This window comes from Cnephaeus nilssonii (genome assembly GCF_951640355.1).
Source record: "Cnephaeus nilssonii genome assembly, chromosome: 21".
Lineage (NCBI taxonomy): Eukaryota > Metazoa > Chordata > Mammalia > Chiroptera > Vespertilionidae > Cnephaeus > Cnephaeus nilssonii.
Genome location: NC_137092.1, coordinates 40,700,819 through 40,716,108, shown reverse-complemented (window position 1 = coordinate 40,716,108; position 15,290 = coordinate 40,700,819). Strand labels below are relative to the sequence as shown.

At 53.2% G+C, this 15,290-nt stretch overlaps 1 protein-coding gene across 1 annotated transcript; it reads right to left on the bottom strand.

Moving 5' to 3' along the window:
* Positions 1-5,233: 5,233 nt before the first annotated feature.
* Positions 5,234-14,765, bottom strand: CREG1 (cellular repressor of E1A stimulated genes 1). Its single transcript, XM_079760589.1, has 4 exons — positions 14,341-14,765; positions 10,668-10,787; positions 8,755-8,943; positions 5,234-5,674 (listed from the first exon to the last, which is right to left on the bottom strand). The coding sequence occupies exons 1-3, from the start codon at positions 14,701-14,703 to the stop codon at positions 8,755-8,757; spliced, it is 672 nt and encodes a 223-aa protein (XP_079616715.1). The 5' UTR covers positions 14,704-14,765; the 3' UTR covers positions 5,234-5,674.
* Between the last annotated feature and the right edge of the window lie 525 nt (positions 14,766-15,290).

The following is a 15,290-nucleotide window of genomic DNA, read 5'->3' as shown; positions in this document are numbered from 1 at the left end:
TAAAAATATTTTTTTTAAAAAAAAGAGTCACAGCAGCTCAAACTGGTGGTTTCCAGTTTGTAACAGCCCCCAACTGGAAACCACCAAAATATTTGTCAGCAGATGGATGAACAGTCTATGTGTATACATTTTTGAGAAAACTCAACCTATAGGTTACCAATTGCTATTTGAAGCAAAGGAAAGTAAGTCAACTAGTATTCACTGGGTTTTTATTGTTATCTATTTTAAAAATAGTTTTAAAATTGATTTTTAGAGAGAGAAGAAGAGAGAGGGAGAGAGAAACATTGATGTGAGAGGGAAACATCGATTGGCTGCCTCCAGGCATGTGCCCCAACTGGGAATTGAACCAGCAACCCCTTTGGTGCACGGGATGACGCCCCACCAGCTGAGCCACACCGGCCAGGGCTTTATTGGGTTTTTCAATGTCCCAAGTTACCAGTGACCTAAAGTCTTGCCACTCTTACATATCGGATCTGGGCACTCTCACACCTGCTTGTAGGACTAAGCGGTAGAAATTCTCAGGAGCAGTTTGCAACGTGTACCAACTGCTTTTTCCCGTGGCTGGGACTCTCTCTAAGGAAATACACACGGGTGTAGAATACCATTGATGTATAAAACAGTCTGTCTCTTCAACAGGGAAAAATCACAAGTGACTCTCATGTCCCCACACCGGGGAGTGGTGACAGCACTGAGCTCGGCCTGGCCGTGTCCCTCCCACTGACGGAGCGTCTCTGATTCCCCCAGTCCCTATGGTTCTGACGGGGAATGAGCTGAACCCTGAGCTGCAGGGGAGGACCGGGACCCGGGCTGCGCCAGTGAGGGCACCCCACTCCCAGACACAGTGACCATTCAGGAATGGCTCCCTCCCAGGCTGGGGAGGATGCCACCTCTTCGCTCTAAGGTTGCTGACTGCAAGTAAAGCCAACTCAGCGGGAAGAGGACCACGGCAGGAAGATGAGCTTTGAAGGAAGATGTAAGGTCAGTGAATTAAAGGGCTTTGACCAGGGCTTCTGTCGCTAGCAACAGGGGCTAATATAGGCCATTGCTGATCTGATGAAGTATTCTGCAGCCACCAAGCCATCCTATGGATTCCAGTATCCTAAGCTTATGACTAAGTGAAAGAAGTGAGATACACGAATAATAATAACATTATTATTCAATGTTATATTTAAACATTTCTTGGAAGCCAAGATTGGAAGAAAACACATAAAAATGTTAGCAGCTATGCTGGCTGGTGAAGTGGTCATGTTTTAAACTTTCAAAATTTTCCATATTTTTCACACATCTTACAATAAATACTAAGGAAAAACTAAGAAAAAATGACGTTTTACTGGTTGATTTATTTGTCCCTTCATTCCTGACAGGACTTAAGTTAGAACTGTCTTCTCAGAGCACCTGGCTCTGAAGTGATGGTTTGGAATTTCCCTAAAAAATACTGACACACCAGCTTGACACAGAGCACAGTGGTTTCTGTTCTCAGTGCAAAGCTGAACGCCAGCCCGCCGCAGGACAGCGTCCCTCCTCCTCACCGGGTCCTCCTCACCGGGTCCTCCGTGTGGGTGTCACTGAGGGAAGCGTGGCAGGAGCGAGGTGGTCAGGATGTCTGTGCTTTGCCTTCCCTGGGCCCGCCCCCTCTCACAGGGAGTTTCTCCACCCCACGGACCTGGGATGAATAAGCCGTCGCCTTTGGCTGTTAGCAGGACAAGGCACTTCGGTCACTCCCTCTTCCTACTTTTCATTTTCTCTTTTCTTGATCAGAACCTGCCTTGCCCTCTGGGCCAAAGGCTGTCCCCGTCCCAGACACTCATGCCCTTGCGGGTTGAGGCCAGGGCTCTGTCCCTCTTCTACAGGACGTGGGGTGCAGGGAGACCCGGAGCGCGTGGCATGGAGGGAGGGAACATGAGACCAGGGAGCTGCCTTTGCCCCAGTGTCGTCACCACCCAGGGTCTCCCTCAGCTCAGGGTGAAAAGCAACTGCCGGCTACCCAAAAAGTGGTCTGCAGTGCCCTCTGGTGGTCAATAACTGGAACATATTCTGCCCACTCAACCTGTACCACCTGCTGTGACCCAGTGGTTGTCTTTCCTGTGGTAACAGGTATGTTTTTACATGGCACCAAGTGGTGAAGACAGAACTCCCACTAAGTGGGTAGAGGGGAAAACTAGATGGGTGCCTCAAACTAATTCCACCACAAGCACGTCAGCACCGAGGCCCTGGGGCAGAGCCTTGACCAAGGCTGCATTCCGCCTCGCCCCAATTCTAGGACACCAGGGGCTGGGCATCAAAGGGAAAGGGTCGAAGGATTCCCTTGCAGCGGTGAAGCAGTGTTTGACTCAACAGCACGCTAAAATAAAGACACGAAGCGTGGACAGTGGCCAGTGAGAGTAAGGAACAGGAGCATCTTAAGAAAATGAATCCAGCCCAGCCGGCGGGGCTCAGTGGTTGAGCGTCAACCTATGAACCAGGAGGTCACAGTTTGATTCCCAGTCAGTGCACATACCCCAGTTGCAGGCTCGATCCCCAGTGGGGGTGTGCAGGAGGCAGCTGATCAATGATTCTCTCTTATCATTGATGTTTCTCTCTCTCTCTCCCTCTACTTCCTCTCTGAAATCAATAAAATATATCCTATCTAATAATAGAGTAGTATGCAAATTAACCGTACCTCCGCGACAAAATGGCGGCCCCCATAGCCACAAGATGGCGGTGACCAGTACGCTCAGCCCCGCCGGAGTTCCCCAGTCCCAGGGAGGGCTGCCGCTGAGACCCGGGCAGCCCGGGTGTCCGGCTGTGAGGTGCCGGGGACCCCATGCTACCATCCCCTCCCAGAAGCAGCCCCGGGTGTCAGGCTGGGAGGCGTCTATACCCCACGCCGCCATCGCCTCCCAGAGGCAGCCCGGGGTGTCTGGCTGGGAGGCGCCGGCGACCCCATGCCGCCAACCCCTCCCAGAGGCAGCCCGGGGTGTCTGGATGGGAGGTGCCCAGGACCCCACGCCGCCATCCCCTCCCAGAGGCAGCTCAGGGTGTCCGGCTGGGAGGTGCCCAGGACCCCACGCCGCCATCCCCTCCCAGAGGCAGCCCGGGGTGTCTGGCTGGGAGGCATCCGCGACTCCACACCACCAACCCCTCACAGAGGCCACACGGGGTGTCTGGATGGGAGGCATCCGCACCCCCATGCCGCCAACCCCTCCCAGAGGCAGCACGGGGTGTCTGGATAGGAGGCGCCCAGGACCCCACACTGCCATCCCCTCTTGGAGGCAGCCAGGACCCCACATTACCATCCCCTCCCAGAGGCAGCATGGGGTGTCTGGCTGGGAGGCACCCTCAACCCCACACCGCCATCCCCTCCCAGAGGCAGCCCGGGGTGTCTGGATGGGAGGCGCCCAGGACCCCACACTGCCATCCCCTCCCAGAGGCAGCACGGGGTGTCTGGATAGGAGGCGCCCAGGACCCCACACTGCCATCCCCTCCCAGAGGCAGCACGGGGTGTCTGGCTGGTAGGCGCCCTCAACCCCACGCTGCCATCCCCTCCCAGAGGCAGCCCGGGGTGTCTGGCTGGGAGGCGTCCACGACCCCACACCGCCAACGCCTCCCAGAGGCAGCCCGGGGTGTCTGGATAGGAGGCGCCCAGGACCCCACACTGCCATCCCCTCCCAGAGGCAGCCCGGGGTGTCTGGATGGGAGGCGCCCTCAACCCCACACCGCCAACGCCTCCCAGAGGCAGCCCGGGGTGTCTGGATAGGAGGCGCCCAGGACCCCACACTGCCATCTCCTCCTGGAGGCAGCCCGGGGTGTCTGGATGGGAGGCGCCCTCAACCCCACGCTGCCATCCCCTCCCAGAGGCAGCCCGGGTTGTCTGGATGGGAGGCGCCCTCAACCCCACACCGCCAACGCCTCCCAGAGGCAGCCCGGGGTGTCTGGATAGGAGGCGCCCAGGACCCCACACTGCCATCTCCTCCTGGAGGCAGCCCGGGGTGTCTGGATGGGAGGCGCCCTCAACCCCACACCGCCAACCCCTCCCAGAGGCAGCCCTAGGTGTCTGGCTGGGAGGCACCCGTGCCCCCCAGGGAGCGAGTCAAGTACTGATGATTCTACCAAAGGAAAAGTTTAAAGAGAGGATAGAAAAGGAATAGAAGGAGAAAAATAAGAAAGGACAAAAGATGAAACATCAAGAAAAAGAAAGAGAAGAAAAAAAGGAAGAAACAACCACAGGATATCACCTTTCCAAGTCTCATGAAATTCCTGTTTAAGGAGTTTATTTTATGACTCTTTTAGTTTGGGTTTACATTTTTACTGTTTTGTCAAGACCACAGCAGGTACACTGTCCAATATGTTTTTTTAAAATAAATTTTATTGATTTTTTACAGAGAGGAAGGGAAAAGGATAGAGGCTAGAAACATCTATGAGAGAGAAACATAGATCAGCTGCCTCCTGCAGTATGTGCCCCTAACCAAGGTACATGCCCTTGACCAGAATCGAACCTGGGACCCTGAGTCTGCAGGCCGACACTCCATCCACTGAGCCAAACCAGTTAGAGCTGTCCAATATGTTAAAGAAAAAACCCTATCTAATAAAGAGAGAATATGCAGGGGAGGGCATTTGGGGGTGACCGGGCTGTCAGGGGAGAACAGTTGGAGATGATCTGGCTGGCAGGGGAGCAGTTAGGCGTCGATCAGGCTGGCAGGGGAGTGGTTAGGGCAGTGATAGCGAACCTATGACACGCGTGTCAGCACTGACACGCGTAGCCATTTCTGATGACACGCGGCAGCATGCCGAGGATGAAACATTTGCTGCTCCTGAGGATGAAACATTTGCGACTAGAGTCTTGGAGTTAGTTTTTTCCTCAAAGTGACACACTATCCGAGTTATGCTCAGTTTTTTGGCGAAGTTTGACACACTAAGCTCAAAAGGTTGCCCATCACTGGGTTAGGGGGTGATCAGGCTGGCAGGCAGAAGTGGTTAGGGGCAATCAGGCAGGCAGGTGAGCAGTTGGGAGCCAGCAGTCCCGGATTGTGAAAGGGATGTCTGACTGCCTCTTTAGGCCCGATCCCTGTTGGGCCTAAAGAGGCAGTCAGACATCCCCCAAGGGGTCCCAGATTGGAGAATGTGCAGGTTGGGCTGAGGGACACCCTCCCCCAGTGCACAAATTTCGTGCACCGGGCCTCTAGTATATATATATATATATATATATATATATATATATATATATATATATATAAAGAAAGAAAATGAATCCAACTCATGTCATTAAAATAATGCCTTTAATTACTGATACTTTGAAAAAGAAACCCGTTTTACCAAGTTTAATGTAAATCATTTCTCTTTTTCTTTTTCTAATCATTTTTCTTCACCAGTCAGGTAAGTTCATTTGTTGTCTTCGAACATAATGACGTACACCCCACTCCTTTCTCTGAGCCACTGACGGGCTCAGCAGTGATTCCCGGCACGCCTCTATGGGGGATCTCGTCTCGTCTTCTGAAACCATGTATATAAGTAAAACTATAAATTTAAATGTCTAAAATTTAGCAACCTCCTTTTCCAAGAAATTCAGTAGCAGTTCTACTTGATGCTGTAACCAGGCTGATCGGGGCATTTTCCAGAGAAATCCGAAGGCCTCGGATCTGTGGGAAACATCCGGAGAACTCCACCGGGTGGTTAAATTCGCCAAATTCTGCTTCACCTAACCAGAAGGAGAGAGGACAAAGGATTATTTCATTAAATGAGATGACATCTTACAAGTTCATTCATTCTGGGGAAAGACTAGAGAAACTTCCAACCGTTTAAGACTCTGAGCTAACTTCCGCCACTCCAGTGTGGTGAGCAGCGCCTGAGATTCCGGAGTTGTGTGTCCAGGGGCCTAGCAATCTTCACGCCAGCCAGCACCCCCTTGTGCAAGGCTGATGCGCCCACGTGCACCGACACAGCGCCCTTCAGGCTGGGTGCTTCTCTGCTCAGAATATCTGAAGGCTTAAAAGATAGACACAGTTGAGGACAGAAGGGTCCTGAACATTAGGGCAGAGGAGTGCTAACCAGCCGTGCCCAATGGTGCTGAGTCCAGCTGGGACCCTTTTCCTGTTGCAGCCAAGACCACGGCTATCCGGAACTCCACCTCCCGGCATGGGAGGCCGGGCAGGTTAGTAATCCGTGACCTCTCCTTACCTGTCCCACTAGGGCCAGCTGGGCACAGCCGAGATGGTATGAGGCCTGGTGCTCACACTTAACCATGTGCGGAGGCAACTGCGGATCCTACGGGAACTGCTCATCGAGGGCATCGGCAAGCACCTCTGTGAACATCAGACCTTCATTCCATGTGCAGATGTGCCCGTGGCATCTGACCCCGCAGCCCCGTGAGGCAGACCGACGTCCGCGAGGCCCCTCATTGCCCCACCCGGGCCGTCTGTGCTGAGCCACCTCAAAAGACGCCTCTGAGAGCAGCAGAGTCTAGGGTGCAGGCGGCTTCGCGGCGTTTGGAGAAGTCACATCCTCCAAGTCTGATCTGGGCAGACGCCACGGGGCGGAAGCTCCTGCAGGCCCCTGGGAGGGGTCCCTAAGAATGTGCGGGCGGCCCCTACGGGTATCACTGTCCACTCCCCGGACTAGTGGACGGAACTGGTGGCAATCCGAGTGGGCGGCATGGTGGCAGGGCCTCCCAGGCTCTGCGTCCTGCCTCAGAAGGGCCACACCCTGGCACGTCTTTGGTCTCCCCATCTTATCTTTCAGCTGCAGAAAGGCCACACGCCTGTGCAGTGAAGTGGGAACCTTGGGTGTGTCTCACTCAGCATGGAGACTTAGAGAAAACATCCACATTTTGTTATTAAAGTGAGCATCGCCCCTGGGCGTGTTACTTATACAAAGACTAGAGGCCCGGTGCACGGATTCGTGCACAGGTGGGGTCCCTTGGCCTGGCCTGTGGGCACTGGGTCAAAACCAGCTCTCCAACATCCCCCAAGGGGTCCTAGATTGCGAGAGGGTGATTCTCGGGTGACACACCCCGGAATCGGGCTCCCTCCTCTCTGGTTCCGGTGTGTCACCCAAGAACCACAGCTGCCAAGTCACCAAAGCTCGGCAGCTCCTGCATTGAGCATCTGCCCCCTGGTGGTCAGTGCACATCATAGGTACTGTCTGGTCGGCCGGTCGCTTAGGCTTTTATATATATAGATAACTGTACTGCAGAGATCCTTATGTCCTGTGAACATCCCCTTTAACCTTGAAGAGTGGGCCTGTCATTTACTGACCGTCCTCCTGGGTGCTGTGTTGCCCGGCCGGCACACTGTAATGGCGCCTCTGTGTCCCTATAAAGCGAGGTGGTTTACCAGCCCCAAACCTGCCTGTGCCCCTTCTCCCCCAGGCGCGTGGACTCTTTTCAAACAAGCAGCTGAGAATCTGTGTCTCAGATGATCAGGCTGGCAAATCGCCAGCATTTACGAGATGCCTGCTCTGTGCCATGCATTGTCCTAGGCTGTGTTTAAGATTTTAAAGAATCAAAAATAAAAGCTGAGCTCTGCTGTGAAGAAATGTACAATCGTGGTGAGATGTAACAGTCCAACGTGGACCTGGCCTACGTGGAATAAGATAGGACACATAGTGCTGGGAGCAGAAGCCCGAACGTGGCTACACCTACCAGCTTCGTATCCCCACCCTCGCCTCTGCCAACAGCAGTCATGTCATCATCGCAAGGAGACCCTGCATCAGGAGTGACACTGGAGCAGGAGCTGGCCGGCCACCAGGGGGCGACCCGAGGGTCAGCATAGCATCCTGGTAGGAAGCCAGTGCTGCTCCCCATCTCATAGATGAGGGACTGTGTTACCTAATTCATAGGTCGCGGTGAGAGCAATGAGCTGATACATATAAGCAACTCATACTGCACCCAGCAGGTAAGAGCAGCTCAGCACACACTGGGTGCTGTTGTGACTGTGGTTGCATCACCGCCCGTGAGGCCGTGCGGATGGCAGGGATGCCAGGGTTACCGTGTACCTGGGAAAAGATCGGTCCCTTATCTTCCTTCATTTGACCCCTGACTTCGTTGTAAAGCACCTGACCACACCTCCTCAGGTCCTGCTCTCCTCCCTCCTTCTCTCCCATGGCCTGTGCTTCTCTCCCATGGCCTCCTCCCCTCTGGTGCCCACTGGCTGGCAGGGGGACCCACGCGGCCCACAGGCACCCCCAGGCCTGGGGGCTGCTGGGCATGGGACCATGTGCTCAGACTTGGGTGGGGTCACTCAGTCCAGAGGCACCCAAGTCTGAGTCTCACGAGAAAAGGCGATCCCGGGTCAGAACTGGCTCTTCCTGAGCCCACAGCACAGCCTCAGACGGGTCTGGCCTGTAGGCGGAGTTCAGGGAGCCCGGGAACGGGGGTGGAAGGAAAAGCTCTCCTTTCCATTCAGCTCTGACTGAAGTTTCTCATCTCCTTCAATGAGGAATGCAGGCAGCAAACCACCTGGTGACGGTGTACCTGTGCCTGTCACCCACAGAAACACAGATGCTTTCCTGTCACATCAGAGCTGCTGCAAGTGCCTTAACATGTTACTGAACGTGCTCATTAAAGAGCCAACATATCACTGTACCACAATTACAAGACATATTTTTATGAATGGACTTCAATATAGTCGTTTTCTTTGTAATCCTATGTATTTTATGCATTACAAAAATACTATTGTGAGTGTGGCCACAGGGCTTACCAGACTGCCAAAGGAGCCACCTCCTGGCTTAGGACCCCGGGCGAGGGCTTCGAAATAAGGTGCGCGATGGATAAACACGCACCTACTGAAATGTGGCATTATAGTATTCCTCGGGCGTCACGATTTTGGGTCCACCGAAGTAGTCCAGGAGCCAGATGTTGGTGATGTTCAACTTGGCAAAGAACCAGTTGTGGCTGGAAGGCCAGTCTTTCATCTCGGGGTGCCGAATGAACAGCGACTGCTTTGCAATGTCCATCTCAGTCTCATTCACCTGAAAGACAGTGAAGTGACCATGCTCACAGCGGGGACACTGTCTTCTCGTCTGTTAACAATGTGATTCTAGCATTCCACACATCCTAAGTGTTTAGTTACAGATCCTGATTTTTGTACTGTTTTTTTCAATTAAGATATAATTCTATATAATAAAAGCCTAATATGCTAAGTGTACAGTAGTTCGGTCGGCCATTCAACCAATCAAAGCGTAGTATGCTAATAATATGCTAAGGCTGCTCAACTGCTTGCTATAACATGCACTGACCACCGGGGGCAGATGCACCGACTGGTAGGTTAGCTTGCTGCTGAGGTCCAGCCGATCAGGACTGGGTGAGATGGGCCGGACATGCCCTAGAGCCCTCCCATGGACCTTCTCTGGCCCTGATCATGCACCAGTGTGGTACCTCGGCCTGGCCGTTGCCTTATCACAATCCGGGACCCCTAGGGGGCTGTTGGAGAGCCGGTTTTGACCTAATCCCCTCAGGCCAGGCCGAGGGACCCCACCAGTGCATGAATCCATGCACCGGGCCTCTAGTTCAAAATAAGACAAGAATAAACTCTGTGCTTTGAGTACTCACGACTGTAAAGTGACTTTGGCCAGCCCCTGTATAGATTGTGAAATGATCACCACAGTGAGTTTGGTTAGCATCCATCGGCACACATACTTACAAAAATGCTTTTCTCTTCTCTTTTTCTTTCTTTCTTTCTTTCTTTCTTTCTTTCTTTCTTTCTTTCTTTTTTTTTTTTTTTGTGATGAGACCTTTTAAGGTCCACTATACATCCTGATCATAAATGTAAGGAAACAAGAAAGCATAAAGGAAGCTCGGATAATGCAGCAGCAATGAAGAGCTCACATGGAGATGAGAATGGGTGTGGACATGAGAGACCAGTGCGGGCCCGTTTTCATTGCTAAACGGTCATTTTGAGCCGGTAGAGGACTGGCACGAGGCACTAGCATGAAATGTGCCTGTTGCCTATGACATATCCCATTAGCTCATTCACCCCAGGACAAATGCGTGGGAAACACGGGCTGCAGGTATGCCAAGGTGAGTCTTTAGAAGACACAGGGAGTCAGGAGCACTTGCTGCCTGCCCCTCCTCCTGCCTGTGATGGGCACGCAGACACAGAGATGCCCCCACATAGAACTTGGAGACCATAAACAGAACTGGGCCGCAAAACCCGGGTCAGCAAGGTCAGGAAGCGATCTGCTGGCTGGGCCATCAGTCAGTGCTCCTGACACCTTGCCCTCTGTGCTTCCCAGGGTTTTACTGAACCTCCTCCCTCCAGCACTCACCGCAAACTGTCCGGATGCACAGCCGGGACTTAGTAATGGATTCTCCCCTTCTAACCTACTCAGGACGCTCTCTGCTCTAAGCCACTGCCACAGGGTGGAGACAGGAGGGCGCGTGCTGTCCAGTGTAGAACACGGCAGGAGAGTGAGCCTGGGCTGAGATGTTCCTTACTTAGGGGCTTCCCAGCTATTAGATCTGTTTGACCTCAAGAAATACTTCCTTTTGCTCTTGAGTGTCTGATTGAACACCTATTTGAAAGCAACCAATGAAATCTTTGGGCGCTTGTGAAATTACTTCATACATGAGTACATATTCTAACTCTGCATCTCAATCACAAGCCAGTTTTATTTTATTTTCCAACGGTCCCTCCTTCGTTGTTAACAAGATGACGCTCTTCTAAAGCCAGTCTGTTCCTGCAGCAACTACATACCTTGGTTACAGTCCCTGACAGGATGATGTGAGCACAGAGGGGGCTTTGGGGGTCAAATCCATGTTTCCTGCAGAAGTTAGTCTGCGCCAAAGACATGGTCAGCGTAGCGTACGGATTCTCCTGGAGAGAGAAAACGAAGACCCTCTCGTGAAACACTGTGTCTGGAGAGGCAATCAGTTTGACATCATGCTCACACACCATCCCCAGAGCTCGACCACTGTTCTTCCATAAAACAATGGATTGTGAAACATCATCTTTCACTCCAGACAATGTCTATTTGAACAGAGAATAATCTTGATCCTCTCTCCAAAAGGGGGAGGGGCACTCACATTTTAAATTTAACTGACTCAGAACCCTAGCCGGTTTGGCTCAGTGGATAGAGAGCCTGAAGGGTCCCGGGTTCAATTCCAGTCGAGGGCATGTACCTGAGTTGCAGGCTCCTCCCTGGCCCCGGCCCTGGTTGGGGCAAGTGCAAGAGGCAACCAACCAATGTGTCTCTCTCACATCAGTATTTCTGTCTTTCCCTCTCTCTCCCACTCTCTCTAAAAATCAATGGAAAAATATCCTCGGGTGAGGGTTAAAAAAACTGACTCAGAATTATTTTAACACTTGTTAAACCCTTAACTTGTCCCATATTCCCCAGAGAAGTTATTATTACAGTACCACCCAAGCACAAGGCTGCTCTATACCGTCAACAGATCTCAAAGGGTTAGACGCTAACGTGAAACTAGTGCATAAAAACACCAGTTGCTCAACTAGCCACTTCCACAGCTTCAGCGAGAAAGTGGCTGAGTCATGCTTCTTGGTGATCTTGTGCTGGCAGACGCGGTCATGGGATTTCAAAACAAACAAGAGAACGCTGGGACTCAGAAGTTGAGGCAAGCAACATTCCTCGTTCTTTCTTATTAGAAGTCAGCTTCCCCAAAGGCACTGCTGACAGACTACAGCCAAGTTCACACGCTGCATTTTCGACTGCTGAGCTCTTTAAAGGCAAAGGGTCTTGTGCGGCAAATTCTGCCATGTCATGGTGACCCATCAAAGCAGTCAGTCAGAAGAGATCTCCTTGAAACCACTTAGCCAAATATTTGCTTCTATACATTCTTAGGCAAGGCACCCAGGAAAGGCAGAGAAAGAGAGGGCGGGGACTGGGCATGGTCTCCCCTTCTGTGAGTTTATAGTCTGGTTGAAAAGTCAGACATAAACAAAACTTAAATACTGCAAAACAAAGATACGGAAGACATCATAAGGCAGCACGTAACTAATTGCCAAGTGAGTACAGTTAAGCGGTTTTCCAGTTCAGTGTAAGGAGCCGTCGGTAGGGCCTGGGGTGACACAGAAGCTTTGTAAGGTATTCAAAACCAGGGACCCGAGTCTGCACAAAGACAGAGCTGGCTGAGAGCAGTGAGAAACCCAACTTGCTTGAAGGAGTGGCTTTCTGAGGGGAGCGGGTGGGGGAGGGTGGCTCAAGGCCAAGCTCAGGAGTCAAGGTGGTCTTTTGTAGGCTGGCGTTGGGTGGGGATTTTTAGAATGCTGATTTCTGGTCTCCCTTCCCCACTTGGGTTCCTGCATTTCATTTCAGAGTGGTTCATTTTTTTAAAAATCCTCCCCCGAGGATATGTCTATTGATTTTAAAATATATTTTATTGATTTTTTACAGAGAGGAAGGGAGAGGGATAGAGAGTTAGAAACATCAATCAGCTGCCTCCTGCACACCCCCCACTGGGGATGCGCCCGCAACCAAGGTACATGGCCTTGACCGGGATCGAACCTGGGACCCTTCCGTCTGCAGGCCGACACTCTATCCACTGAGCCAAACCAGCTAGGGCCTGTTTATTGATTTCAGAGAGGAAGAGATGGAGAGAGAGAGAAACATCTTGTATGAGCCCCAACTGTGGGCCAAAGAAGAAACCTAGGTACGTGCCCTGATGTGAAATGGTGTACAGGATGATGTTCCAACCAATGAGCTGCCCTGGCCAGAGCAGGTACATGCATTTTAAACAAACGCCCAGGTGGATCTTAAGCTTCAGATGTAAAGGTTCCCGAACAGAAGGCAATCCCAAGTGGCTCGTGTCAACCTGGTGGGCAGGGTGGACAGGAGCAGACAGAGGTCGGAGGAGGAGGACAGGCAGAAACTGTAAACCAACCCTGGCTGGTTAATGATGGGACCCGAGTCAGACTAACTCTGACGTGGCCTTGCCTTTTCGCTCCGCCGTGGAAACCTGCAATCCTGGGCAGGGTCTGTCTCTTCCCAGACCAGCCAGACCTGGGCTGAGCTCCTGCCCCTGTGAGCCTGTCTTCCTCACAAGTTTAAACATATCATGCACAGCAGTGGTTCTCAACACCTCCCCCCATCGGAAGCATCGGGATGGGAGGGGGCTGTTTTTTAGTGAAATGTATTTTAATAAAATGCCTTGTAGAATGTTGGCTCGCAGACTGAAGGGTCCCAGGCTCGATTCTGATCAAGGGCTCCGATCAAGGGCACGTATCTTGGTTGCAGGCTCCATCTTGAGCCCCCATCAAGATGTGTGTCTCTCTCACATCAATGTTTCTCTCTCCCTCTCCCACTCTCTCTACAAATCAATGGAAAAATATCCTCGGGTGAGGATTTTTTAAAAAAATGCCTTGGCATCGTGTTTAAAAGTCCTCCCAGGTGACTGTATTTGCAGCTGAGGTTGAGCCCCACTGACGGAGTGGAATGAGCCTGCTTTGAGCACACGCTCCGGAGCAGAGTGGGCTGGGAATAAGATGGCGAAGGGCAGGTGGCGGGGGTGGGGGTGGGGGGGTGCCTGGGCTAAGGAGGCAGCTGCTTCTGTTTTTGCTCAGTGCGGCTCCCACTGTCACCCGATCTTCCAATTTTTCAAGAAGTTACAAGTTTAGATTTTTAACTGAAATCTCAATTTTTAAATGATGGAACTAGCTCAGTTTTATTTTAAACACAAAACAGAACCTTGTGTGGGCGAAGGAGAACTGGTTGGTGGACATACTCAGTTCCGGAGCCTGTGGGCTGTGCTGCAAAGGGGTGGACCTGGGGTGAAATTCCTGTCTGGCCACTGGCGTTGGGAGGGTTCCTTAACCGCCTAAGCCTCAAAATAAGGACAGGAACACCTCCTCAAAGCGCCATCAAGAGACAAGGACTGGAAAGTGAGGGTCCCCTGGCGCATAGTGGGTGCTTTAATCAAAATATCACTTTCTTTCATCTTATCTTTACCAACTTCGTTGTCTTTTCCCAGTTAACCTCAAATCTGGGATCTTTGTCAAAAGACCCTCCACCTAATCGAGCTTCAATGGGAGACTCTGTGTGGCTCCAGCTGCAGGTCTGACACCTCTCTTGGGAGGGCAGGGGTCCCCCGCCCTAAAAGGTGGGCAAAGGGCGAGGGGGATGGATTTCCGCGAGGTGGCAATGTGCGCAGGAGGCCTACAGGTTGCTATAACCACTGTCACCGTCCACATGTTGGACACCAGCTTCTTGGTGCAGAAGGGAAGGTTCTTAATTCCGAAGGCGGGGTAGGCAAGAGAAACCCGTAGGAAGTGCTTAACCTCCCAACAACCTCGGCGCCCTGCATAGCTTTCCCTGTGGAGCCCCGCGTCAGGGGTGGTTGCCCGGGGCGGCCCCTCCCGGGCGGGTGCAGGTGACAGTGGAAAGCCTGGCCCACGGCCCGGTGCCCACGCTCACCTGCAGGTTGCCCACCAGCTGCTGCATGGGGCTCAGGTAGAAGTAGGGCACGCCGCTGCCCGCGCCCGGGGGCCCGTCGCTGAGCGACAGGACGTCGGCGAAGGCCCAGCCGCGCACCGCCTCCTGCGTGGAGATGGTGGCCAGCGCGCCCCAGTCGCAGACGTGCGTCACGAAGCGGGCCACGCGCGCCGCGTCCTCGCGGGGCGGCAGCGGCGGCACCAGCCCGGCGGCGTCCCAGTCCCCGTGGTCCCGGCCGCCTCGGCCCCGCGCCGGGGCCACCAGCAGCGCCACCAGGGCCACCAGCGCCGGCGCCAGCAGGGCGGCGAGCAGCGCGCGCGCGGAACCGTGGACTGGCCCGGCCATGGCGGAGACTCCGGCGACAGTCCCGGCCCGCGCCCTCCGGGCCCTGTGTTAACCCTGTCGGGACCACGCCCACCGCTGGGCAGGTCACGCCCCTTTCGAGAGGAGCCAATCGGAGCCGGGGGAGGAGGGGCGGGTCCCTGGTCGCCCAGCAACCTGCGGGCTTGGTCTGTCAGTCTTCCCCAAGCTCCGCCTGCCTATCTGTAAAGATTGGGAAATGATCCCCAGTGGGAAGTTGTTTTGTTTGACACCCGAGAAACCCGGGCTCAAAAAAATGTCTAAGTCGTCCTCTGGGAAAGGACACTCTCCGCGCGCACACGCACGCACACGCGCGCAGACCCGGGCGCCTTCCTGGAGCACCTTAGGATATGGGTCTCTGGCCTCCGCGAGGAAATGCTGCATTTTCTACACAAGTTTCCCTTTTCTGTTTGCTTCACTGTCCGCACCAAAGCGCAAGGTGCAGGAATACGGAACAGGGCCCAAAGTTTAGGGCCCATACACTAGTCCTAGCCTCTCTCGGACGGTCTTCCGTGCGCGAATTTGAACTCATCCAAACCATTTGGGGACCTGTTAAGTCATCAGGCTTGGGG